Source organism: Carassius carassius, chromosome 12 (assembly GCF_963082965.1).
Source record: "Carassius carassius chromosome 12, fCarCar2.1, whole genome shotgun sequence".
Taxonomy (NCBI): domain Eukaryota; kingdom Metazoa; phylum Chordata; class Actinopteri; order Cypriniformes; family Cyprinidae; genus Carassius; species Carassius carassius.
In genome coordinates, this window is record NC_081766.1 from 1,637,372 (window position 1) to 1,662,378 (window position 25,007).

The following is a 25,007-nucleotide window of genomic DNA, read 5'->3' on the forward strand; positions in this document are numbered from 1 at the left end:
CATAGTTATCTAAATAACATCTGATCATTATATCAAAGTCAGATTGTGCTGATTGTAATCTCTTTGTTTTGTATAATAAAAGTCCCTGTTAATTATAATTACATAGAAAAGAGTGTACAATAGTTTTTTTTTTGTTCCTTTATTTCAGCATCCGCTTCTACTGACAGAGTTCAGTTTCTGACCTCTCTCCTCGTGCCCTGCTCCTCATTCCTTCCTGTCCACCAGAATTTATTGTTATTGTCCCATCATTCAGTCCTGTCCCTGCTTTATCTCAGCTAAATTCCTTGTTTTACTCTCGCAAATGGAAGTATTACACAACCAAAATTCTTCCTGTTGAAAACAGAGCAGTTTCCAGAATAATACAAGCAGTCTCATCATTTTTTTTACAGCCTCAGATCAGCTTATAGCGCAAAATTAAAGTTTCATCCAGAAGAGCATTTTTAAGAGGCCTGAACATCTGTGAATAGGAGATTACAGTATCTGGAACCAGCTTTCATTCATTTCTTGAAGGATTATGGGCTTGTGAAAGACTGTTTTGTAGCTTAAACTTGAAGTTTACTATGTAATTGAGGTTTGCAATGTCAGAATAATTTTTTTATTTCAGTCCTCAGGCATAGTTCCATAATAATTCTGCATAATTTTACATATTAACCAAAAAATAGGTGTAGGTTGATGCTTATTTTACCTCTTTTCTTTAATTTTTTTTATAAATAGTATCGCTCCTACTAATAATTTTAATCTATACAATAAGACACAAAAATAAAACCGTTTTCAGTTATCACTTTTTCATTATTATTATTTTTATTTTTTAATGTATGTGTGTGTGTGTGTGTGTGTGTTTGTTTGTTTTGTTTGTTCTGGACCTAAATGTAATCTTCCCTAAGTTTATTCGGACTCTTTCTCATTTCCGACAGGGTCTGAACACTGTTAAGTAAATTATTAATGTGCTTTATACATCATCTGCAAACAATTTTAAAGAATATAATTTGATGAATAATTTGTTATGTGGTTCATAATAGTTCCGTTAATTTAGCTCTCTTCTGATATTATTGGTACAAACTTTACTTCTTTACATCAGGTCAGTTTGCTATTGTACTGGGGATTTTTTCCCTGTGCATTAAGAATTTGCATTTAACCCCTAAACATGGACTTGTGGTTTAACTTTGTGTAGTTTTCAATATTTCGTCTCTGATGGGAATAACAGGAGGTTATCGCCTGAAGTGCGATCAGGAATACTGTTGAAGCTTCCGGGAATGAAAGCCATGTCTTGACAGATTTACAGTCAATGTTTTAGGACATTGGCCGTGTCAAATTAATGAGTCAAAAACAAACCACAGTTTGCGCATCATATATCAGATGATTTTATGTGCTCCGGTTCTAAGTATCGAAGCTTTCAACAGAATTCTCATTTACTCACCTGTATGATTTTCCTTCTTTTTGTTTTTGAAGAATACTATGGCTACACTTTAAAAATAGTATAAAAGTGATTGAATTATACTGAAGTTCTAAGCGGCCATGCATTATAATTTTTTTCCTTTTCGTTTTCTCTTTATAACGACTTAATTTCCTCGTGATCTCGACAATGAAAGCTGTTTTCTCGTTATAATGACTTAATGTCCTCATGATGTCAACATAACGAAAGTTGTTTTCTTGTAATTACGACTTAATTTCCCTTGTGATCTCGACATAATGAAATTAGTTTTTTTGTTATAACGACTTAATTTTCTTGTGATATCGGCATAACGGAAAATTAATTTTCATTATAATGGCTTAATTTTCTCGTGATCTCGACATAATGAAATTAGTTTTTTCGTTATAATGACCTCATTTTCTCGTGATTTCAACAATGAAAGCTGCTTTCTCGTTATTACGACTTAATTTCCTTGTGATCTCAACATGACGAAAGTTGTTTTCTCGTAATTACGCCTTAATTTTCCTCGTGATCTCGACATAATGAAATTAGTTTTTTGTTATAACGACTTCATTTTCTTGTGATTTCAACAATGAAAGCTGTTTTCTCGTTATTACGACTTAATTTCCTCATGATCTCGACATAATGAAATTAGTTTTCATTTTCTCGTTATTTCAACAATGAAAGTTGTTTTCTCGTTATTACGACTTAATTTCCTTGTGATCTCAACATGACGAAAATTGTTTTCTCGTAATTACGCCTTAATTTTCCACGTGATCTCGACATAGTGAAATTCGTTTTTTGTTATAACGACTTAATTTCCTCATGATCTCGACATAATGAAATTAGTTTTCATTTTCTCGTTATTTCAACAATGAAAGTTGTTTTCTCATTATTACGACTTAATTTCCTCGTGATCTGAACATGACGAAAATTGTTTTCTCGTAATTACGCCTTAATTTTCCTCGTGATCTCGACATAATGAAATTAGTTTTTTGTTATAACGACTTCATTTTCTTGTGATTTCAACAATGAAAGCTGTTTTCTCGTTATTACGACTTAATTTCCTCGTGATCTCGACATAATGAAATTAGTTTTTTGTTATAACGACTTAATTTCCTCATGATCTCGACATAATGAAATTAGTTTTCATTTTCTCGTTATTTCAACAATAAAAGTTGTTTTCTCATTATTACGACTTAATTTCCTTGTGATCTCAACATAATGAAATTACTTTTTTGTTATAACGACTTAATTTCCTCGTGATCTGAACATGACGAAAATTGTTTTCTCGTAATTACGACTTAATTTTCCTCTTGATCTCGACATAATGAAATTAGTTTTTTGTTAAAACGACTTAATTTTCTCGTGATCTCGACATAGAAAGCTGTTTTCTCGTTATAACAACTTAATTTCCTTGTGATCTATTAAATTAACATTCAGACACACTTTAACTGTATCTAAAATGAAACTGCTGTGTGTATTTCAGTGAAATGATATTAGTGACTTAAGTGTCAACATCTGAACATGTTTTTGTGGTTATTTTTAGGATCTGTGCATAGACGAGCTGTCCAACACATCGCTGTTCTCCTCGGCATCTGATTCTCTGTCGGAGTATCCAGTCCCTTCAGGGTTTGGCAGTGATATCCTGTCACAGAGACCCGCCGAGGGCCCTGTGCCACAGATGTACTGGGAAATACCTGGACACAGTCAGAGACAGGTATTCATACACTGCTTTTCTCTCCAATATTTACTTGTCTGGTGTTTTCAAAGCTGTCTTTTTAGCTTAAGCCTTACTGTATAATTTTGCACTGTCAAAATGGGAAGATATCATTGCTGAAAACCTTAATTCTTAACCGTCAGGTCAATTTTATGTAGTAATTTTAGAGCTTTTGTAAGCTAGTTTAAAGGTGCATTAAGGTGATCAATCACTAAACATGGTCATGTGGCTTCGCTTTAGTGTCTAGATAAGTTTCCCCTTGACATTTTGAAATACTTTAGGGTTTTAAATGCTTTTTTTAAATATGCTAACTCACGAAACGAGTGGAATATGTGAAGTAATAATATTTCTGTATATTTAATTATAATATTTTTTTAATTTTATATGTATATTAGGGGTGGCACAGTTCAACTTTTTCACAGTTCGGTTTGTTTCACGGTTTTAGTCACAGTTTTCTGTACAGTTTGGTATGTGCTATGTTTATGGAAAAACTATACTTTCTAAAAAATAAAAAAAAAAGAAGAATATTCTATCCAACAACAAGCAACAGCACAAATAAATACAATAAAGATACAAACAATAAACGGTGATTTTCATTTATTTTATTTTTTTTGGCAGGTCTAGCATAAGTTTTTAAGTACAGAAATTTAATAAAGTAATCAAATGTAAAACAGCATTGCTTATTGGACTATATAGATTAAAGAGAATTCTTTATTAAAGTTACAAAAGCTTATTAATCAAGAGCAGTGAGTGATTTCTTTGTTGTTGCTGTTCTATTAATATAAAGACTGTCACTTTAAGAGAATGCACTGACACAGTGGCCTGCGTTCAGCCGGATATGTCTGCGGTAGGATACTTACCAAAACGGGCATTTTGACATAATTTTTGTGTGAATTTGTCCATTTAAAACACACTTAAGAGCTTAATATTTGCGCGCGTTCTGAAGTGCAGGTTTGCGCGCTTTGGGTGAGCAAACACACAAATCTTCTCACTGCATGTGCGAGCTCGCGTCCTCTGGCTCTTAAATGTTTAAACTGAAAAAGCTTAAATGAGTTTTGTTTAAATACATATTAACGTGTGCTGTTCAGATCTCATCTGTGAGATGAGTTTTATTTTATTTTTTTCTTATGGCTATTGTTGTAATGTATGGGAATCCAGAATGCGCATCCATCAATAGAAACATATATTAGTTGAACCCGTTTGTTTTACGTGCTATTTATAGCAAACCGTATTACAGATGCTTTGTCAGATTTAAGTTGAACCGCGGTCCAAGCGTGTGCCGAACCGTGTGGGGTGAACCGAACGGTTCCGGTTTTTTTTCAGCGAACTGTGCCACCCCTAATATATATAAAATATACTTTTTTAAAAAATTGTAATTATAATTCTTTCTTTTTTTTTGTCTTCATCCAAAAATAACATTTCTGTTATCATTTACCGACCCTCAAGTTGTTCCAAAACAGTATCCATTGCCATAGTATATTTTTCCCCGTACTGCTGAAGTCACTGGCTAGCGCCAACTGTTTGGTTATCAGCATTCTTCAAAATATATTTTTTCTGCTCAACGGATGAAAGAAAGTCATGTTTGTAACAACCTGAGGTTGAGTAAATGATGACATAATTTATATTTTTGGGAGAACTATCCTTTTAATACTCTCCACCAGTAAAGTTTATACGTGTAGTCAATAATTTTAGCATGTAGAGTCTCATTTCTCTTGTGTAATTTTCATACGAATGTTCAGCAGAATCTGAGCGCGTTTAATGGGAGGTTTGATGACTTCAGTGCTATCCTGCCTGCGTCAGTCACAGGATTTAAGGTAGATCCTCTCTTTTTCTCTAATACTCTATTCTCTCTTTCACCACATTTCATCATCGTTTGTTTTTCTGCCCCTTCATTCCTTCATTTCTACAGCCTGCTGCTCCTCCGCCGCCGCTGGAGGAAGAGGAGGAGGCAGATGAGGAAGAGACGGAGGATTTGGGGCATGCGGACACGTATGCAGAGTACAAGCCATCCAAATGTAAATAGACATGCCGTATCATATTAATCTAATCTTTAAAAACTCTTAAATGCATTTTCTCAAATTCAGAAATATTTTAAATGGTATATTGTAATATGTTAAATATTTAAATAGCATAGAAAATTCTTAATTATCAATTTAAGGGGTCTTAAATTTAGGGCTGCAACTAACGATTATTTTGTTAATCGATTAATCTGTCGGTTATTTTTACGATTAATCGATTAATCGGTTTATGTACTTATATTTTAGTTTTGCCCATTTTTCCCCAAGTAAATTATAAATAAAGGGTATTTATCATTCAGCATAGATTTTTAAGAGATTTTAACCATTTTGCTTTGTCTTATCCTCATCAAAAATATACCTGGAGTTGTTTTATTATGTGTTAGTAATCCTTTGTCGAACTCTTCTGCAACCCAAACACTGACCCATACTCGAGCAAATTTCACAAGGAGATTTCAAATAATGTTTTCACCATGGCAGTCCTTAGAGCTCCTAAAGTAGTTTAACATCCTGAACAAAGCTTATTAAGGAATCTTTCAGAACATATTTTCACGAAGAATAAGGATAAAACAGAAAAACATTGCAGTACATTGCATTTTATAATTTACTGGGAAACAGCTTTATAGCTTTTGCTGTGAAATTGTAAACAATCCTTTCGAATAAAGTGCCAATGGCATGAAACCTGAATGGAACTCACAATTGAAAGTAAAATCCATCAGAAGGTTGTCCAGAAAAAAAAATCAGACACACACAAAAAACCTGCTGTGTGAAAAAGAGCAGTGAATACTTAGAAAAAAAGTGCATTTCAAATATATTTAAACATTTACCTCTCTCATTCAGTCATAATTAGGCTGCACGACTGAATTATGAACTGGTAAACGACAAACTGATCACAGAACTTGTTTGTAAAGCTTTAAATGTTAACTGTTAAAAAGCAATGTTATCAGCTTTTACGACTAAACATTTGCAAACAACATTGTACTGGAGAATCTGCACAAATAAAAGTCTTAGGGGCCGTTCACAAATTGCGCCTAAAAACGCGTGGAAAACGCTAGGCGCACAGCTTTCTCCTTCTTTCCAAAGCGCTCGGGCAGAAGCGCCCCTGAGGCGTCTGCCTTTGCTAAGCAACCATGACGTGCTCTCTCCTTGAAGTTTCAGCAAAGGATAAATGGATTTGCAGCTCTAAAAATCGCTTGCAGTAGCTCTGCTACTAAATTTATTTCAAAATGGCAATCCATATACAACTATGATCAGCTGTTCCTTCATCTTGGCTGAGCTTTCAGCGTTGTTACGGGAAAGGATGAAGCTGATTGGTTAGTTCTTGTCACATGACCGCGGTGCGCTTGCGGCTCTCTGAAAAGTTGAGATGTTTTTAACTCGATGCGGTGCGGACGCGCCTGGAAAAACGGGTGGCTCTCGTCCGCGTCGCTTCCATTATGAGCGCGCATACCGCGTGCCTACATTGGAAATAACGAACTTGAGCGCGCAAAAGTCGCGATATGTGAACGACCAGTTCAGTAGTTCAGAGTTTACAGGTTACTCTTCTTTTTTGAAGGCTCAAAGTAAAGTACTCCCACATCACGCTGAATGCTGCAGACATAGACATCATATGATGTCTATGGCTGCAGAGACGCTGTTCGGGAAGCACGTGACATAAAACAAGGCCAGCTATTGGCTATTCGCTACTTCTGTACTGGCTGAGTAAAACCTCCGGTGGCTCATTACTGCCACACTTTGGTCACCGCAGATTTGAAATATGCACGAAATGAGCCGCTTACGGCAAATAAAAGTTATTTAGCAACTAATCGATGACTAACTATTTTAATAATCGATTTTAATCGATTAAATCGATTAGTTGTTTCAGCTCTACTTAAATTTATTAACAGTAATCACGATACAGACTAATTTGATTATTAAATTTCAAAAAGCAATGATTTAATTAAATGCAAACAATTGCTTATGATCTACTGTTATCTAGGGCCCTATGAAATCAGTTTTACTTTTTCCTAAATATTATTTTTTTTCCCTTTTAATTTTTCTGGATTCCATTTCTTCAGTTAAAATTTTTCTCTACTCCTTTTTAATAGTTAAATTAAATTTTATTAAGCAAAAAGCATGTCTAATTAATTAAAATCATAAAACAAAAGTTTAACAAATATTACGTTTAGGGCCCTATCCAAGATGGCGCCGCACATGGCTGCTTCAGTGCTTGGCTCTCCAGTGTTTGTACTGTTTTTGTTCGTTTTTCCTGTTTTTTGTTTAACAAACACGATCAGTTTCACCAGGGATGAACTGCTGAACATTCGGCAGAACACACCACATGATATTTTTCCGGATTTCTATTATACAGACGTTTTACTGAACATTGTTATCGGAGGAGCAGCGGCGCTGATCAAGCGCTTCAGGACGCGCAGACGGGGAAAGCGAGCGGGAGCGCTCGTCAGACTCAGGAAGCGCGGATTTCGAACGCCGTTGCCTAGCATCCATCTCGCAAATCTCCGCTCTCTACCCAACAAAACGGACGAACTCCTTTTGCTCTCTCGGACAAATAAGGATTTCTCTCACTCTGCTGCTCTGTGTTTCACGGAAACCTGGCTGAATGACGCCATACCGGACAGCGCACTCCATCTGCCGGACTTTCAGCTGTTTAGAGCGGATCGCGACGCAGAATCAACGGGGAAATCGAGCGGCGGCGGGACATGCTTTTACATCAATGAACGGTGGTGTACAGATGTAACTGTGTTAAAGAAGATGTGCTGTCCTGATCTAGAAACGCAGTTTATCAACTGCAAGCCGTTCTATTCGCCGCGGGAGTTTCACTCGCTCATTCTGGTCAGTGTTTACATTCCACCTCAAGCACATGTGAGCTCAGCTTTACAGAAACTCGCTGATCAGATCACAGACACAGAACAACAACACCCGGACTCTGTTTTAATCATTCTTGGGGACTTTAATAAAGCCAATCTCTCCCGTGAACTGCCAAAATACAGACAGCATGTTACCTGTCCCACCAGAGACAGTAATATACTGGATCACTGTTACACCACAATAAAGGATGCATATCACTCTGTTCCACGAGCAGCTTTGGGACGTTCTGATCACTGTCTGGTTCATCTTATACCGACCTACAAGCAGAAACTTAAATCTGCTAAACCTGTAGTAAAGACTGTGAAGAGATGGACCAGCGAAACAGAGCAGGATTTACAATCTTGTTTTGACATCACAGACTGGAGCGTTTTTGAAGCTGCTACCACCGATCTGGACGAACTCACAGAGACTGTAACATCCTATATTAGTTTCTGTGAGGATATATGCATTCCTACCAGGACTTATTTAACATTCAACAATGATAAGCCATGGTTTACAGTAAAACTCAGACACCTTCGTCAGGCCAAAGAGGATGCCTACAGAAATGGGGACAGGGTCTTGTACAATCAGGCCAGGAACACACTGAACAAAGAGATTAGAGCGGCTAAAAAGACCTATGCTAAAAAGTTGGAAGACCAGTTTACTTCCAACGACTCTACTTCAGTTTGGAGAGGACTGAGAGCCATCACAAACTACAAGACACCATCCCCTTGCACTGAGGCTAATCAACGACTTGCTAACGACCTGAATGAGTTTTATTGTAGATTTGAAACCCCCAACACCCACTCTGACCATCTCCCTACACAACCATTAACACCTCCTGCAATCCCCCTCTCCATACCTCCTGCTCTTCAAATCTGTGAAGATGATGTGCGCCAGGTCTTCAAGAAAAACAAAAGAAGAAAAGCACCAGGCCCAGATGGCGTTACACCAGCCTGTCTGAAAATCTGTGCTGACCAGCTGGCCCCCATCTTTTCACAGATCTTCAACAGATCTCTGGAGTTGTGTGAAGTGCCTTCCTGCTTCAAACGCTCCACCATAATCCCCATTCCAAAGAAACCCAAGATAACAGGACTTAACGACTACAGACCTGTGGCTCTAACGTCTGTCGTCATGAAGTCGTTTGAAAAACTGGTTCTGGCTTATCTGAAGGACATCACTGGACCCTTACTGGACCCCCTGCAGTTTGCGTACCGAGCAAACAGGTCCGTGGATGATGCAATCAACATGGCATTGCACTTCATCCTGCAACATCTGGACAAAACAGGGACTTATGTGAGGATCCTGTTTGTGGACTTTAGTTCGGCTTTCAACACCATCATCCCAACAACCCTCCAGACCAAACTGACCCAGCTCTCTGTTCCTAGCTCTATCTGTCAGTGGATTACCAGCTTTCTGACAGATAGGCAACAGTTAGTGAGACTGGGGAAATTCATGTCAAACAGCTGCTCCACCAACACTGGTGCCCCTCAGGGATGTGTTCTCTCCCCTCTGCTCTTCTCCCTGTACACCAACGACTGCACCTCTAAAGACCCCTCTGTCAAGCTCCTGAAGTTTGCAGACGACACTACAGTCATCGGCCTCATCCAGGACGGTGACGAGTCTGCTTACAGACAGGAGGTTGAGCAGCTGGCTGTCTGGTGCAGTCTTAACAACCTGGAGCTGAACACGCTCAAAAATGTGGAGATGACTGTGGACTTTAGGAGAAACCCCCCTGCACTTTCCCCACTCACCATCATGAACAGCACTGTGACTGCAGTGGAGTCATTCAGATTCCTGGGAACCACCATCTCTCAGGACCTGAAGTGGGACAATCACATTGGCTCCATTGTGAAAAAAGCCCAACAAAGGTTGTACTTCCTTCGCCAGCTGAGGAAGTTTAACCTGCCACAGGAGCTGCTGAAACAGTTCTACTCAGCCGTCATTGAGTCAGTCCTGTGTACTTCAATTACTGTCTGGTTTGGTTCAGCTACAAAATCAGATATCAGAAGACTACAGAGAACTGTTCGGACTGCTGAAAGGATTATTGGTGCTCCCCTGCCCACCCTCCAAGAACTGTACACATCCAGAGTGAGGAAAAGGACTCAGAAAATCACTCTGGATCCCTCACATCCAAGTCACCCCATCTTTGAACTTTTGCCATCTGGCCGGCGCCTCAGAGCCGCAAATACAAGAACAGCAAGGCACAAGAATAGTTTCTTCCCCCAGGCAATCTACCTCATGAACAGTTAAATGTTTCCCACTTAAACTTATGCAAAAATGTGCAATATCCTTATATTTATTTGTTACCCCTCCATCCTAGAACATTCCTGCATCTCACTCGATCCTATTCCATTATCATTTATAGCACAATTGTTTATACACTTATTTATTTGCCAACTTGTAATTCTCCCGTAATTTTTTTTTTTCTCTTTTTTCTGTGTGTTGTTGTGTGTCTGTTTACTGGAAGCTTATGTCACTAAAACAAATTCCTTGTATGCGCAAGCATACTTGGCAATAAAGCTCTTTCTGATTCTGATTCTGATTCTGATTCTATGAAACCTCATTTTTTCCGTAACACAAATCTGTGTTTCAGCATGTCTAATTGTTTGAATGCATAAAACAACTTAATTTATTCAATTTTTTCGCAGAAATGTGTATTTAAAATTTTCTGGTTATCAAATAAAGGCATCATTTTTTTATTTTATTTTTATCTTTTAATTATTGAAAATTAAGCAAACTTTATTTTTTGGGCAAACGAAGGGGATTTAGTAATAGGCACAAATGTCATCAAACAGGACTTTTATTTTGATGGGTTGCTGTGAATACCTTTACAGTTCTATGCATGTGACATGATGCTAGTTTTACTCAAATCAGACGGTCAGATGCTCATGAAGTGATTCTCACAGCAGTTCTGGATGCATTGTTCATGTGTTTACTTCCTCATTTAGTGAGACGGCAGATGCTGAAATCACTGCGAGCGTCACAAGTGCTTCAGTGTGTGTGTGTGTGTGTGTGTGTGTAGTAAATGAAACCGTGCATACGCGCCATTCACAACTGCAACTTGATTGCATATTTTATGCATTCAGCTTATGTGGCAAGTAATTGCTGTGTTCACATGTGCAGCTACTATAGGAATCTCTCACCCTGACATCGTGGTGGAGACCAACACACTGTCCAGCGTTCCTCCTCCTGACATCACCTACATACTGTCCATTCCCGACAGCACCATTAGCTCCGGCCGGCTGTCCGCTCTGCAGCTGGAGGCCATCATCTACGCCTGCCAGGTACTCTCTCCACTCCTCTCTCTCTCCACTCACTGAGGGGTTTGTGAGTATGCATGAAATTACCTTTGTGCTCGTGTTCTTCAGCAACACGAGGTGATTCTTCGTAATGGTCAGCGGGCAGGGTTTCTGATCGGAGACGGAGCTGGCGTCGGAAAGGGCCGCACTGTGGCCGGAATCATACTAGAGAGCTTTTTAAAGGGACGGAAGAGGGCTCTATGGTAAACGCCGCATGCATTCAGCGTTCAGTCATGACCCGCTCTGATGAATCGATGCATAACCAAGAGATTTTTCTGGATCTTTTAGGTTCAGTGTGTCAAATGACCTGAAGTATGATGCTGAGAGAGATCTCAGAGACATAGACGCTCCCAACATCCCTGTGTTTGCTTTAAATAAGGTTTGTGAACTTAATCATCACTGCTTTATTTTCCTCTGTATTGTTCATGTTTGATCTTTCAAGTGTGATAGATCTAAATAGGCTTTGCAAGTTGAGGAAAAACAAAAAATGAAATCATAACAATGTAAAATATACTGTACATAAATAGCAAAATAAAAAATGTGCAAAAAATAATTTATATATATATATATATATATATATATAATTTCGTTTAAGTAAACTTATGGACTTTTATTATTTTGTTATATGTTTTTAATATTTAAATATTTCTAGATAGCTTTCGTTTATTTCTGTTTCAGTTTTAGTTTCTCAAGGCAACATTTCTCATTTTCGTTTCTATTGTTTATTTCAGTTCAACTGCACTTATTTTTAATCGTTTTGGTTTCAGTTAACAACACTGCCTTGAACCTGTGAATATATGGTTCAATTGTTGAAATATTAACTTGATATCCCAAATGAACTTCAGGTGCATTTTACAGTATGTCAAAAGGCTTCGGCTGATAAAAATGTATGTGACGCTGTTAGACAGTAGACAGAAAGGCAAAAGCAAGGTATGAAATAATACTCCAGTAAATGTTAAAGCATCTCATGAGAGCATCACACAGCCACTTATGTAGCTAACTTTTATAAATGTAGAAATGCTAAACTTGTGTGCCATGTTTTCATTTATTTCGTGGAATAAAACAGCAAGTCAGCAGGAACATTTATATTTAATGCTTGTAATGTTCAAAAATATGACTTTCTTGCGCTCTGAGACTTTGGTTCAGTCATGTTACTTATTTCTTGTTGGGTCATTAAATGTCTGTGTCTGCGTTTCCTCTTTCACACAGATTAAATACGGAGATATGGCTACCTCGGAGGGCATTTTATTCGCCACATACTCTGCTCTGATCGGAGAGAGCCAGGCCGGCGGTCAGCACCGCACCAGACTCAAACAGATCCTGGACTGGTGCAAACCAAACTTTGATGGGGTCGTATCCTTCGCTTCCAGCTTGTGCATGCATTTGTGCAATCTTATAGCCAGATTTGTAAACCTCTGTCCGTTGTTTTTAAAAGGAAACTGCATGGTGTTTTTGCTTCTGTATCTTGTAGATGTATAACACGATATGCAAATGATCTCTGCTGTGATTGGCTAACCTCTGTAGCATCATAGTTCACATAGTAGCTGAATACCTATTTAACTCTTAATATGCATGAACTAAAGTATCGTAGCAGTGCTGTTGACCCTTGACCTTTAACCTCAGATTGTGTTTGACGAGTGTCATAAGGCTAAAAATGCGACCTCCACCAAGATGGGTAAAGCTGTGCTGGATTTGCAGAATAAACTGCCCCGAGCAAGAGTGGTGTACGCTAGTGCCACAGGTGATCTTCTGCTCACCAAGACTGCATTTATTTGATCCATACTGCAAAAACAGTAATATTGTGAAATATTATTGCAGTTTAAAACAACTGCAGCGTTCCTCCAGTCTTCAGTGTCTTGTGCTGCCTGATATTGTTGTGGAAACTGTAATACGTTTTGTTTTTTAGGATGCTTTGATGAATAGAAAGTTTACAAAGCTGCATTTATTTGAAATAGAAATCTTATGTAACATTATAAATGCCTTTACTGTCACTTTTGATTAATTTAATGCATCCTTGCTGAATAAAAAATTAATGCATCCTTGCTTTGTCATCCCAGGAATAAATAATTAGAAATAATTTACTTAAAAAAAAAATATATATATATAATTTTTCCCCAAGTTTTTGATCAAATAAATGCAGCCTTGGAGTGCATATTTTTAGATTTTCAGTATTTATTTTCATTATATTGTTTTATTTTGTTGTTTTTAATCATTTTTGTCTATAGTTTTTTTTATTCATATTTAGTTTTAGATATTTTAGTACATCAAGTTTAACTAAATGAAATAGAAAAGTGTTGCCTTGATGACTAGCTAAAAAAAAAAAGTTATTTTATTTCAGTTAATGTTTTTTTTTTTTTTTTATAAAGCTACAGAGGTTTTTTTATTTTCTCTTAATATTATAGTTGGATTTTTTTAATTTGATTAGTTATTTTCCAAAGCAACCATAGCCAAATCCTCTTATAATAGGGTTCATTATGCTCTTGGTTTTTGTGGATTCATGAGTCTTCTGTCTGCGTCATTTTCATCCTCCAGGTGCTTCTGAGCCAAAGAATATGATATACATGAGCCGACTGGGGATCTGGGGGCAAGGAACGCCGTTCAGGACGTTTGAAGACTTCCTGCATGCTATTGAGAAGAGGTCAGAGGTCATGCTCAGAATCACAGAGACCAGGGCTTTCTCTTCTCCTGTCATCTGACCAAACCTTTCCTCGTGTTCATGTTCCAGGGGGGTCGGTGCAATGGAGATTGTGGCCATGGATATGAAAGTGAGTGGCATGTACATCGCACGCCAGCTGAGCTTTTCTGGCGTGTCTTTCCGTATAGAAGAGATTACACTGGACCAAGAGTTCAAACTGGTCTACAACAAAGCTGCTAGACTGGTGAGAGAAACACTTGCATAGACAGCCTGGCTGAATCCGATTGTCCCAAACAATGTTTCAATGTCTTTTTTATCTGTGTGTAGTGGGCCGAGGCTCTCGTGCTGTTCACTGGAGCTGCGGAGACGTTGGGTCTGGCGTCCCGTAAGTCTCTGTGGGGTCAGTTCTGGGCGTCACACCAGAGGTTTTTTAAGTATCTGTGCATCGCCGCTAAAGTCCGTCGTCTGGTTGAAATCGCTCATACTGAGATGCAGCACGGCAAGGTGAGTCAGGGATCAGGATTCGTGCTTTTGCTCGTTAAAAAACCTTGGAAGGGTTTTACTGTTTTTTTTTGATATCCTTACGCAGTAATAGGGTTGCACTGTTGATCAAAATTAAGCTGAAATCATGATATGAAAAAGGCTGTGATTTAAATCATTAGTAATTGGGATTTATTAAAATTAGAAGCACTTATATATATATATATATATATATGTGTGTGTATTTTTTTTATTATTATTCTTCTTCTTATAAAAGATACTACATATTATAATAATATGTATAATAATATATTTTTAGATTTAGTAATGAAAAAAAGTGTAAAATAACAATAATAATGTATTGTAATTATTTCAAAATATTGTTATTTTTAACCGTTTTGTATTAAACAAATGCAGCCTTGGTGTGCATAATTAAAATTTTCATTCTAATGTTTTATTAATTTTGTTGTTTTTTTTGTCATTTTGTTTAATTCTAGTATTATGTCTATATACAATTGATTTTTAGCTTTAGATATTTTGTTACAGCACGTTTGATTGAATGAAAACAAAAATGCGATACAATAGTAATATATAAAATATCACAATAATATTATTTCAAATTTACATTTTTTTTTTTTTACATTAAGTAATAATAATAATTTTGTGATTTATATAATGAAAGAAATATGAGATCATTTATTTATAAGACTATAAAATAATAATAATTATTATTATTATTTTATAGTCTTTTCAATATATAATTATTATAGTTGTTGTTGCCATTTTATGGTCTTATAATTATTATAATAATACAAAATTATTTTATACAAACAAACACTTTTTATTATATTTATCAGGGGTGGAAAAGTATTAAAGTATCACCTAAATATATTTTGTCGCATATTTACCTTTAATATCTTATGTAGCTTCTTGTTAATTATATGATATTTATTCTATTTTTGTCATGAAGATGAAATGCTGAAAAAACAAGCAATCAATAAATCAATCACTCAATCAGTCAGGGGGAAAAATTCCAGCCAGTAATTACACATAATTGTGCTGAATGTGGCTCCGCCCACTCTCCCGTGTCATTCCAAACAGTGCATCGTGATTGGCCTGCAGTCCACAGGAGAGGCTCGTACTCGAGAGGTGCTGGACGAGAACGACGGACACCTGGACAGATTCGTCTCCGCTGCTGAGTGAGTGTCTCCTTCAAAGAGGAAAGACTGAAATCTCCAGCATATCAGCGATAGACCATTCAGAATCAACTCTTACATACTAATCAATATAGAGAATAAGAATAGCTCTGTGCTTAGGAGTCACTGTAGGGTTGTTTGTGTCCTGTAGGGGTGTTTTCCAGTCATTAGTTCAGAAACACTTCCCAACACAGAAACCTAAAAGAGAGAAAACCGCCGCAAGCAAGAGGAAACGTGAGTCGCATCATCTTTTCCTTTGAGGAGCACGCTTTGTGTTATTGTCCTGAAACCGTTGCTTTGTTTTCCTGAAGGAAAACCCAGAAGCCGGCCTTTAAAATTTCCAAAGCACTGTGTGGAAGTGGGCGGGGTTATTAAAATCAGCGACGATTCAGACTCCGACTCGGATGAGATTGACAGCTACTCGAACTCCTCCCCTGAATCGCTACAGGACAATGACGATGTGATTTTCTTGAACCACATCAACGGGCCTACCGGTAGGTCATCTGAAATGCAATCTAGTGTTTTGAAACACTCCGTCCTGTTCATTCAGGAAGTGCATTCAGTGCAGATGCAGCATTATTAAATCAGGACTCATTTCAGTCTAGATGGCGAAACCACAAAGGAGTGATTAAGGTCTGTTCCAGACTCTGCTGAAATCATCCTCTGTCTGTTTTCAGCTAAACTAGAAGAACTCAAGCAGAGGATGCTGGGAAAAATAGCAGAGCTGGGGAAAGAGCTGCCGCTTAACACTCTTGACGAGCTGATCGACAGGTTTGGAGGACCAGAGAAGGTTTCTGAGGTGAGGAGTCACTGCCATGCATCGTGTTGTGTGTTTGAAACAGTTACACGAACACTTGATATAGACGGTAGCATTGTTATTATCATATCACTGACGAAAATTTAGTTTCAGTCTCAGACATTTAAGCATTCAGAGACCGTCTGATGCAAATTTCAAACAAAAAAGATTAAAATATGAACTATTTTCAGTCTGCCAAGAAGCAAAACTATTTAAAATAATTTTCGTAAATTGAAATAAAACCACAAAATATGCAAATACAGAAACTAAAAAAAACAATCGAATACGTTACGTATATAACACACAAAAATTATTTATTAATAAAATAGGTTAATAAGAAAATTAGAAATGTTTTCCCTTGGGAACTTCCTGACATAAAACCGGTTTAAGTACCACAATTAATAAAACTAAAAATGAATTAAATATTAATTTAAGTAGGAATATTAAAGAATAAGAAAGAAAGCTAGAAGCCTTGGTTACTACTTGGAATCAAATAAGTTTAAGTGCTAAAATTAAAAAAAAAAGCAATAAATATAAATTAAAGATAAATAGAAATATATAGATATTTTTAGATGAGAAAAATTAGGTAACTGCCTTGTTGAAAGTACTAAAATTCCAAAAATTGCAACTGAAATAATATAAATTAAAACTAAATATAAACTTTTTTTTTTTACTTATGAAAATGAGAGATACTAAAATGAAGTACTAAAATCAAATAACTAAAAAGATGACAAAAAAAACTAATTACTAAAATGTATTAAAAATGTACTAAAAATATAAAAATATATATATATAATAGTGGATAAAGTGCACAATAATAACAGTGCTCTTAGGATTTAAAATTTTTCGAGACCCTTGATGCTTGTCCACATCTGTGTATGGAATTATATTGCGGTCATTATTCAAAAGGAATCGCAAATTGTATTTGCAATTGCGTTTTCAATTTGTGGACGCATAAAATGTGACATAATCCTGCTCATAGCTCGTAAGATATAGGAAACACAATTGCAAACGGACTTTGCATTTCCATTTTAAATTTGGCAGACACTGTGCGTTCGCTTAAACGAAAATGCAAACGGTAATGCGCAATTTGCATTTGCATTTGGATTGTCACATTTTGTGCGTCCACAAATTGAAAACGCAATTGCAAATACAATTTGCGATTCCTTTTGAATAATGTCCGCAACATAATTCCATATCTGTGTGTGTTTAGACTCGCAATGTGATGTTGTTCTACATAAGTTAAATGTTAATATGTGTGTGTGTGTGTGTGTGTGTGTGTGTGTGTGTGTAGATGACGGGTCGTAAGGGGCGTGTGGTGCGGCGTCCTGATGGCAGCGTTAGGTATGAGACCAGAGCGGAGCAGGGCCTGACCATCGACCACGTCAACATCAGAGAGAAAGAACGCTTCATGACCGGAGAGAAGGTGACGACCTCTGACCTCTGACCCACAGACACAGAGCACCAACCCAGCGCCATTCTGAATGTTTGCACTAATGCTCTTTCTCTCTCAGCTGATAGCCATCATCTCTGAAGCAGCTAGTTCAGGCATCTCTCTACAGGCGGATAGACGTGTGCTGAACCAAAGGAGACGAGTTCACATGACCCTAGAGCTGCCGTGGAGCGCAGACCGAGCCATCCAGCAGTTCGGTGAGTGTCTCTGTGTGTGTGTGTGTGTGTTTGAGAGGCATCTTGAGGGTTGCTAATATTGTGGCTGTGTATCTCAGGTCGAACGCATCGCTCTAATCAGGTTACAGCTCCAGAGTACATCTTCCTCATCTCTGAACTTGCTGGAGAGAGACGCTTCGCCTCCATCGTTGCCAAGAGATTGGAGAGTCTGGTAAAGTCTCACCGCAGTCTCTGTTTCTCAGATGTTAAATACACACTAAACACATGTGCACTGCACACAATAATGCTCAAAGCTTGCACTGTCAGGTAATCTTTTTGTGCTTATATTAAGAGCACAATCAAATCTCTTGATGATTCGGGGTTTGATGCTTACTTTGAGCATGTTGAGAACTGTTGGGGCACAATGAAAATGAATAAATAGTTTTCCTTAATACATAATTTGAATACATAAAATACACTAGGTTTTTAAATATATCTACAATTATGGGATTATTTATTCAAATTGTATGCAATTATTTACATTTGAAACATTTTAATTAATTGCCAGATACAGTTTATTACAGTTAGTTTACAGTTAACCGAAGTACCAATATTTTTTTTTGCATAATGCAGGACTTTTAATTATAAACGAGCCGAAACTACAGCAGGACTCTTATTTTGAAATGTCTTTACTACTTCCAGCTGCTCATCAGATAAAGAAAATAAAACATGCACTCTTACAACTATAACACATTACAGTCTAAAAATCACAGAATAAACATTCATAGTCATGATTTATCAAGACAAGAAAGAAATGTGTGTTTATTCATTATATCTTCTATTTTTATTTAAAAGATTTGGGACCAGTAAGATTTCACTTTAGGTGAAACTGTATCAAATGTGGTTCGATCAAAGCCAGTGTAAACCGGATGAGATTTGTTAGGTCTTAAACTTGAAAATAAATGTACTTAAACTTCTATATTAATTATACAGCGTTCATTAGAGGTCATTCTACAGTCCTGTGAGAAAGCGATTGATGTTTGAGAGCTTGTTTAAAGCAGTGTGTTGTGTTTTAAAGGGGGCTCTGACACACGGGGACCGACGAGCCACTGAATCCAGAGACCTGAGCCAGTACAACTTTGAGAACAAAGTAGGAGAACTTTCCCCTTTATCAACTAGAATATATATAATAGACTAATCTCTGTTCTTCTACATGGCTTTATAAGGGTGCTATTTTAAATTTTTTATTTTATTTAATTTTTACATACTATTTAAGTGTTTATTAATATTTTATATTTTCATTTTAGTTTTAGTATTTTTATGTTCTTTTGTTATTTAATTTTTTATTAAATTTCTATATAATTCTATAAATTTCTGTATATTTTTAAATAATTTTATTATTATTTTAGAACTAGAAATCCTATTTTTTTAGGGTTTTTTTTTTTAGTTTTTTTTTAGTTTTTCATCTAATTAAATTTTTTTTTTTTTACTATTTAAATTTACTTAAAAAAAAAAAAAAGTTTATAGTTTTAGGCTTAGCTGTAGTAAACAATAGCAACACATTGGACTGGACATAGCCTCATTTGACTTGAGACTTAAGACGATTCATTTGGTTGATGTTTTCTAAACTGGGACGAAACGGATGAAACTTTTCATGCTGATTCCCATATTGCAACAGTATATTTACACAAATACAGTGTGAAAAAGACACTAGTGAGGGTAAAATCAATGTTTGAAACAAGGGATTTAACCAGTTCTGTATCTTATGTCTGTCTTAGTATGGCACCAAAGCGTTGGATAAGATCACTAAAGCCATCCTCAGGCAAATCGACAACAAGGTCCCTCCACCGAAGGGCTACCCAGGAGGAGACATCATGTTCTTCAGAGGTAATGTCATCTGTTCTGATGTGCTTCACTGATGCAGCTTATGCCAATTTGGTCAAAAGTGACGAAATCTAGAATTATAATCTTGCAAAAGACTTCCATTTAATATAAACGCTCTTCTTTTTAAACGTTCTGTTCATCCATGAATCCGGAAAAATAAAATGCATCACAGTTTCTGCACAAATATTGTGCACCAAAACTTGGATATTCATCTTGAGCAGTAAATCATCATATTTTCATGATTTTCTGAAGATCATGTGACACTGAAGACTGGAGGAGCGATGCTGAAAATACAGCTGTGCATCACAGAAATAAATTACACTTTAACAGATATTCACACAGAAAACAGTTGTTTTAAATTGTAATATTATTTCACAATATTACTGTATGCTTGATCAAATAAATTCAGCTTTGGTGAGCAGAACCAACCCCAAATGGTAGTGAAACTTTATTAAATGTTTAATATGTTAATATAATATTTAGTTTAACATTTCTACCCAGAATGCAACAGTTCCTGCAGTAAATGCATAGTCTGATTTAAGACACAGTAATCCTAATGTTGCTTGCTATTATGCAGAAGAGCATGATGGTGTAATTTGTGTGTGCACTGAATGTAATATTCATATGTGTGTGTGGCAGATATGAAGCAAGGCATGATTGATGTGGGAATCTTCTGTAAGGAGCCGCGTCTAAGTCAGAATACAGAGAGAGGTGAATGTAATATCATACATTATAATCATGATTCAAAATCTATGTGCATTTGATCTGGTTATGTGTGTTATTCCTGTTGCATTGAAATGCATTGAGTTTGTCACATGCAAACCAATTGGCTTTCATTTGCCCCGTATCACAGATTGCTCCATTACTAAGTTTCTGAACCGTATTTTGGGTTTGGAGGTCCATCAGCAGAACTCTCTGTTCCAGTACTTCACCGATAACTTCGACTACCTGATCAACAAGGATAAAAAAGAGGGAAAATATGACATGGGAATATTGGGTGAGGAATCTGAATGTAATGCCGTTATATTTGTATGTTTTCACAGCAGTAAATGAGCTGTATGTGTGTCTTGTTCTGTGTGTTCAGATCTCGCTCCTGGTAATGATGAGATTCACGAGGAAACACAGGAGAAGTTTCTGACTCCAGGAAACCCTCAGGAGGGCCAAGTCATCCTCTATAAGGTACAGGAAAATTAGGATATTAATACTTTTAATTAGAAAGCATGCATTCAATTAATCAAAAATGACATTTATAATGTTACAAAATATTTCTATTTCAAATAAATGCTGTTCTTTTGAACTTTTTAATCCTCTGTGGATCCTGAAAAATAAAACTATTCATCAGAAGACAATGCATTATAAAAATCTAAACTATTAAGACTAATATGTATTTAAATGTTAATTCATATAATATAATAATTGAAAATAATTGCTTGTATCAATATTATAATTGATACTTTTGACTCTTAAAAATGGTTTAAAGGCTGAAATGTGAAGTTTATTATTTTATAAACTTTTTGTTTTTGTGAAAACCTGTGTCTGGACTGTAAATTATGCTTTTTACACTTATTTACAGTTTAATATGTTATCATAGACATTGCTGTACCCCGCTCATATAGTATACATTTTAATTGTGCAGGTCCTGCAGATTAATAATTTATAAAATTTTTATCCTACATGTATTTTAGTTTTACATGTATACTGTATATAAATATAATTATTAATATATATATACATACCAAAAATAAAAATAAATACATAATAGAATTAAAAAAACAATAGTTTTATATATATATATATATATTTATTTATTTATTTATTTATAAATATATATTTATATTTATATATATTTATATATATATATATATATATATATATATATATAAAAAATATATATAATATAATTTAATTAATTAAATTAAATTTAGTTTTAATTAATTTAATTAATTAATTTTTTTTTTTTTTTTGAGTGTTAGGAATGTCCTGACTTTGTGTTGTGGCTGTTTTCAGATCAGTGTTGATCGTGGGATGCCCTGGGAAGATGCCTGCAGTAAAGCAGAGAAACTCACTGGAGAATATGATGGTTTTTACCTCTCAAACAAGGTACACCACACATCATCACACACTGATATCTGACAATAAATCACGCTTGCTGTGTTTATGCTGTTAAAATCATTAAAATGACCATCTTTGAGTATGTTATTACCATATATATGTGTGTGTGTGTGTGTGTGTGTGTGTGTGTGTGTGTGTGTGTGTGTGTGTGTGTGTTCAGTTGCGTGGGAGTCAGCCGTGTGTCCTGCTCGCCGAACAGGGTCGGGGTCGGAATCTCATCCTATATAAGCCCAACATCGGCAAACAGGTTCATCCGGAGAACCAGGACAACCTGCTCCTGAGATACTACAAGGTACGACACACACAAGTCCCTACAGCTCACACACACTGATATGATGTTAAACCTTACGCACAGCTCCTGTCACACAGTGACATCCAGTGGTAGAGAGCAGGTCTGTCAGGAACACACAGCTGTGTTTGACTGTCCGGTCCAAACTTGAGTTCAGTCGAGGTCGTAGTTTAATAAAATTCAAGTTTAGAGTTGCTGGGAGTGTTTTCAGAGTTTACTTATTATTATTATTATTATTATTATTATTATTATTATTATTATTCTTTTTTCATCAAAAACCACTTCATATATCATTAATTCTCCTCTGAGAGAGTGAATACGGATGTCAGACTGCAATAAATGCATAGCAAGCCCAGTAGAATGAACTGTTATAATGATTTTAAAAAAGTGATGATGGCTCTTTTGCTACCAGTCCATGGTCACAGTGAACGCTTTGATGAAAACACGTTCATACAAGTGTTTTTCTTCCTGCTCTGAAGGTGACACCTGATGAAGCAAAGGATTTCTGGGAGAGTCAGTTTGTCTTTTCTTTCACCAACTGCATGCATGCCAACTGGTGAGTGTGTGTGTGTGAGTGTGAGCGATCAGTAGAGACTCTGAACCTGCTGACACTGATACTTTTTGTTTTTGACAGTGTATTTCAATATGTTCCTCTATTTGTTTTCTAGGTTTTTGTTGTAATTTGCACTAATAACTAACTGACTACTAGAATACAACTCTGTAAACTCTGTGTGTGTGTGTGTGTGTGTGTGTGTGTGTGTGTGTGTTTAAAAGTGTGATCACAAATAATGTTTCTCTGTAAGATTTCACACGTGATAATGATGACGAAATAAACATCAAGCTATTCTTTAAGCTAATAAATGAACCAGCCCTATTTGCTTTTCAAACAGCTTTTTTTTAATGGATGATTTTACGAAATTGGTGTGTAGTGTGTATTTTAGTATTATTTTTATATCATTATAACAGTTAACCAAAAACAAATTTTCTGTAATTTTTTGATTTTGTTAATCGTTATTTGCCAATTTCTTTTTAACAAACAAAGTTTTAGTCATTTTATGTGCTTTTGTCCTTCATTTTTTAATATTTACATTTAGTATTAGTAAAATAATGTAATAATTTAATAAATAGCTTAAACGTATTAGATAGAACTTGAATGTAAAGTTTATTTCCATGCCTTTCTATATAGTATTTTTAGTATTCATACATTTTATTTTTTTGTATTTAAGCTTTATTTCACTTAATAATTTAAGATATAGTTTTAGTTAACAATTGATATTTAGTAGTGCTGTCAAATGATTCATGTAAATACACACACATTGTATATATTTTGAAAATATTTACGTCTATACATATATTCATAGAATTCATATTATAAATAAATATATATATATATATATATATATATATATATATATATATATATATATATATATATAAAAATCTTAAAAATATATACATGCAAGTGTGTGTATTTATATACCGTATTTTCCGGACTATAAGTCGCACTTTTTTCATAGTTTGGCTGGTCCTGCGACTTATAGTCAGGTGCGACTTATTTATCAAAATTAATTTGACATGAACCAAGAGAAAACATTACCGTCTCCAGCCGCCAGAGGGCGCTTTATGCTGCTCAGTGCTCCTGTAGTCTACACTGAAGACATAGAGCGCCCTCTTGCGGCTGGAGACGGTAATGTTTTCTCTTGGTTCTAAATAAATGCGACTTATGGTACAGTGCGACTTATATATGTTTTTTTCCTCGTCATGACGTATTTTTGGACTGATGCGACTCAGGTGCGACTTATAGTCCGAAAAATACGGCATGCACATTAAATATAGACAGCACACATACATATATTATGTAAACAAAAACTTTTATATTGGATGCGATTAATCACGATTAATCGTTTGAAAGTACTCGTATTTAGTTAAAACCACCAGAATGAGCGCCTCGTCCATTGTGGATCTTTAGCTTTGGTTGGTGCTGCAAATTTGTGTGTCAGAGTTTAATGAACCCGACCTTAACACAAAAATCACATTTTGTGAATCTTTTCGTCACTGGAAGTCCATCAGACGAAATTCTTCAGCGCACTGATTCCCGTTGAAATGATTGGATTTCACTGTCAGAATTTGGTGTAGTAGTATTAAATGTGAGCACAGCTCTTACAGTGTTGTGTGTTTGTGGTAGGAAGGGTAAGTGTAAGCTGATCGATGAGGGCCAGGAGTGTTTTCAAGGGATGCGTCTCAGGCAGTATCACATGCTGTGTGGAGCGCTGCTGAGGGTCTGGAAACGAGTGTCTGACATCGTCTCAGACATCACCAACTCCAGCATCCTGCAGATCGTACGGCTCAAAACCAAACAGAACAGCAAGCAAGTCGGTGAGTTGATGTTTTATGTTACTTCTAAATCCTGTTTCCTGGCGAACTAATTACTGCAGTGAATGGGGATGCACGATAAATCCTAATTTCTGCTTTTTTTGATTTATTAAACATAATCACCTGCAGTATTTTACCACCTGAAAACATTTTATTTTAATTTGGCGTTTGCGTTATCTTTGCATTGGTGTCAAGCCTCGACAAGCATTCGTATATTGCGGATGCCAGATGTCAAGGTTTTAAAACCCCCAAATCAGAGCTTTTTTTCCTGAAATCAATACATTTTCTGCCCAGTGGTGTATTTAATGTTTCCACCCTGATGAGCTGAAAACACTGGCA

At 36.1% G+C, this 25,007-nt stretch overlaps 1 protein-coding gene across 5 annotated transcripts in view; it reads left to right on the forward strand.

The window, feature by feature from the left end:
* LOC132154426 (protein strawberry notch homolog 2-like) overlaps positions 1-25,007 on the forward strand; it is a 39,196-nt gene that overhangs the window by 10,765 nt on the left and 3,424 nt on the right. For 4 of the 5 annotated variants that reach the window (XM_059562970.1, XM_059562969.1, XM_059562971.1 and 1 more), the window contains 27 exons: positions 2,961-3,131; positions 4,871-4,945; positions 5,041-5,146; positions 11,120-11,280; positions 11,365-11,498; positions 11,584-11,674; positions 12,505-12,648; positions 12,919-13,036; positions 13,828-13,933; positions 14,021-14,174; positions 14,258-14,434; positions 15,512-15,609; positions 15,758-15,840; positions 15,918-16,100; positions 16,284-16,405; positions 17,697-17,828; positions 17,917-18,052; positions 18,130-18,242; positions 19,089-19,160; positions 19,789-19,897; positions 20,534-20,605; positions 20,748-20,891; positions 20,979-21,073; positions 21,902-21,994; positions 22,167-22,298; positions 22,775-22,851; positions 24,481-24,671. In XM_059562970.1, the coding sequence (XP_059418953.1) occupies positions 2,961-3,131; positions 4,871-4,945; positions 5,041-5,146; positions 11,120-11,280; positions 11,365-11,498; positions 11,584-11,674; positions 12,505-12,648; positions 12,919-13,036; positions 13,828-13,933; positions 14,021-14,174; positions 14,258-14,434; positions 15,512-15,609; positions 15,758-15,840; positions 15,918-16,100; positions 16,284-16,405; positions 17,697-17,828; positions 17,917-18,052; positions 18,130-18,242; positions 19,089-19,160; positions 19,789-19,897; positions 20,534-20,605; positions 20,748-20,891; positions 20,979-21,073; positions 21,902-21,994; positions 22,167-22,298; positions 22,775-22,851; positions 24,481-24,671 (3,289 nt within the window). The remainder of the gene's footprint in view (positions 1-2,960; positions 3,132-4,870; positions 4,946-5,040; positions 5,147-11,119; positions 11,281-11,364; positions 11,499-11,583; positions 11,675-12,504; positions 12,649-12,918; positions 13,037-13,827; positions 13,934-14,020; positions 14,175-14,257; positions 14,435-15,511; positions 15,610-15,757; positions 15,841-15,917; positions 16,101-16,283; positions 16,406-17,696; positions 17,829-17,916; positions 18,053-18,129; positions 18,243-19,088; positions 19,161-19,788; positions 19,898-20,533; positions 20,606-20,747; positions 20,892-20,978; positions 21,074-21,901; positions 21,995-22,166; positions 22,299-22,774; positions 22,852-24,480; positions 24,672-25,007) is intronic. The other variant, XM_059562972.1, reaches the window with a different exon arrangement.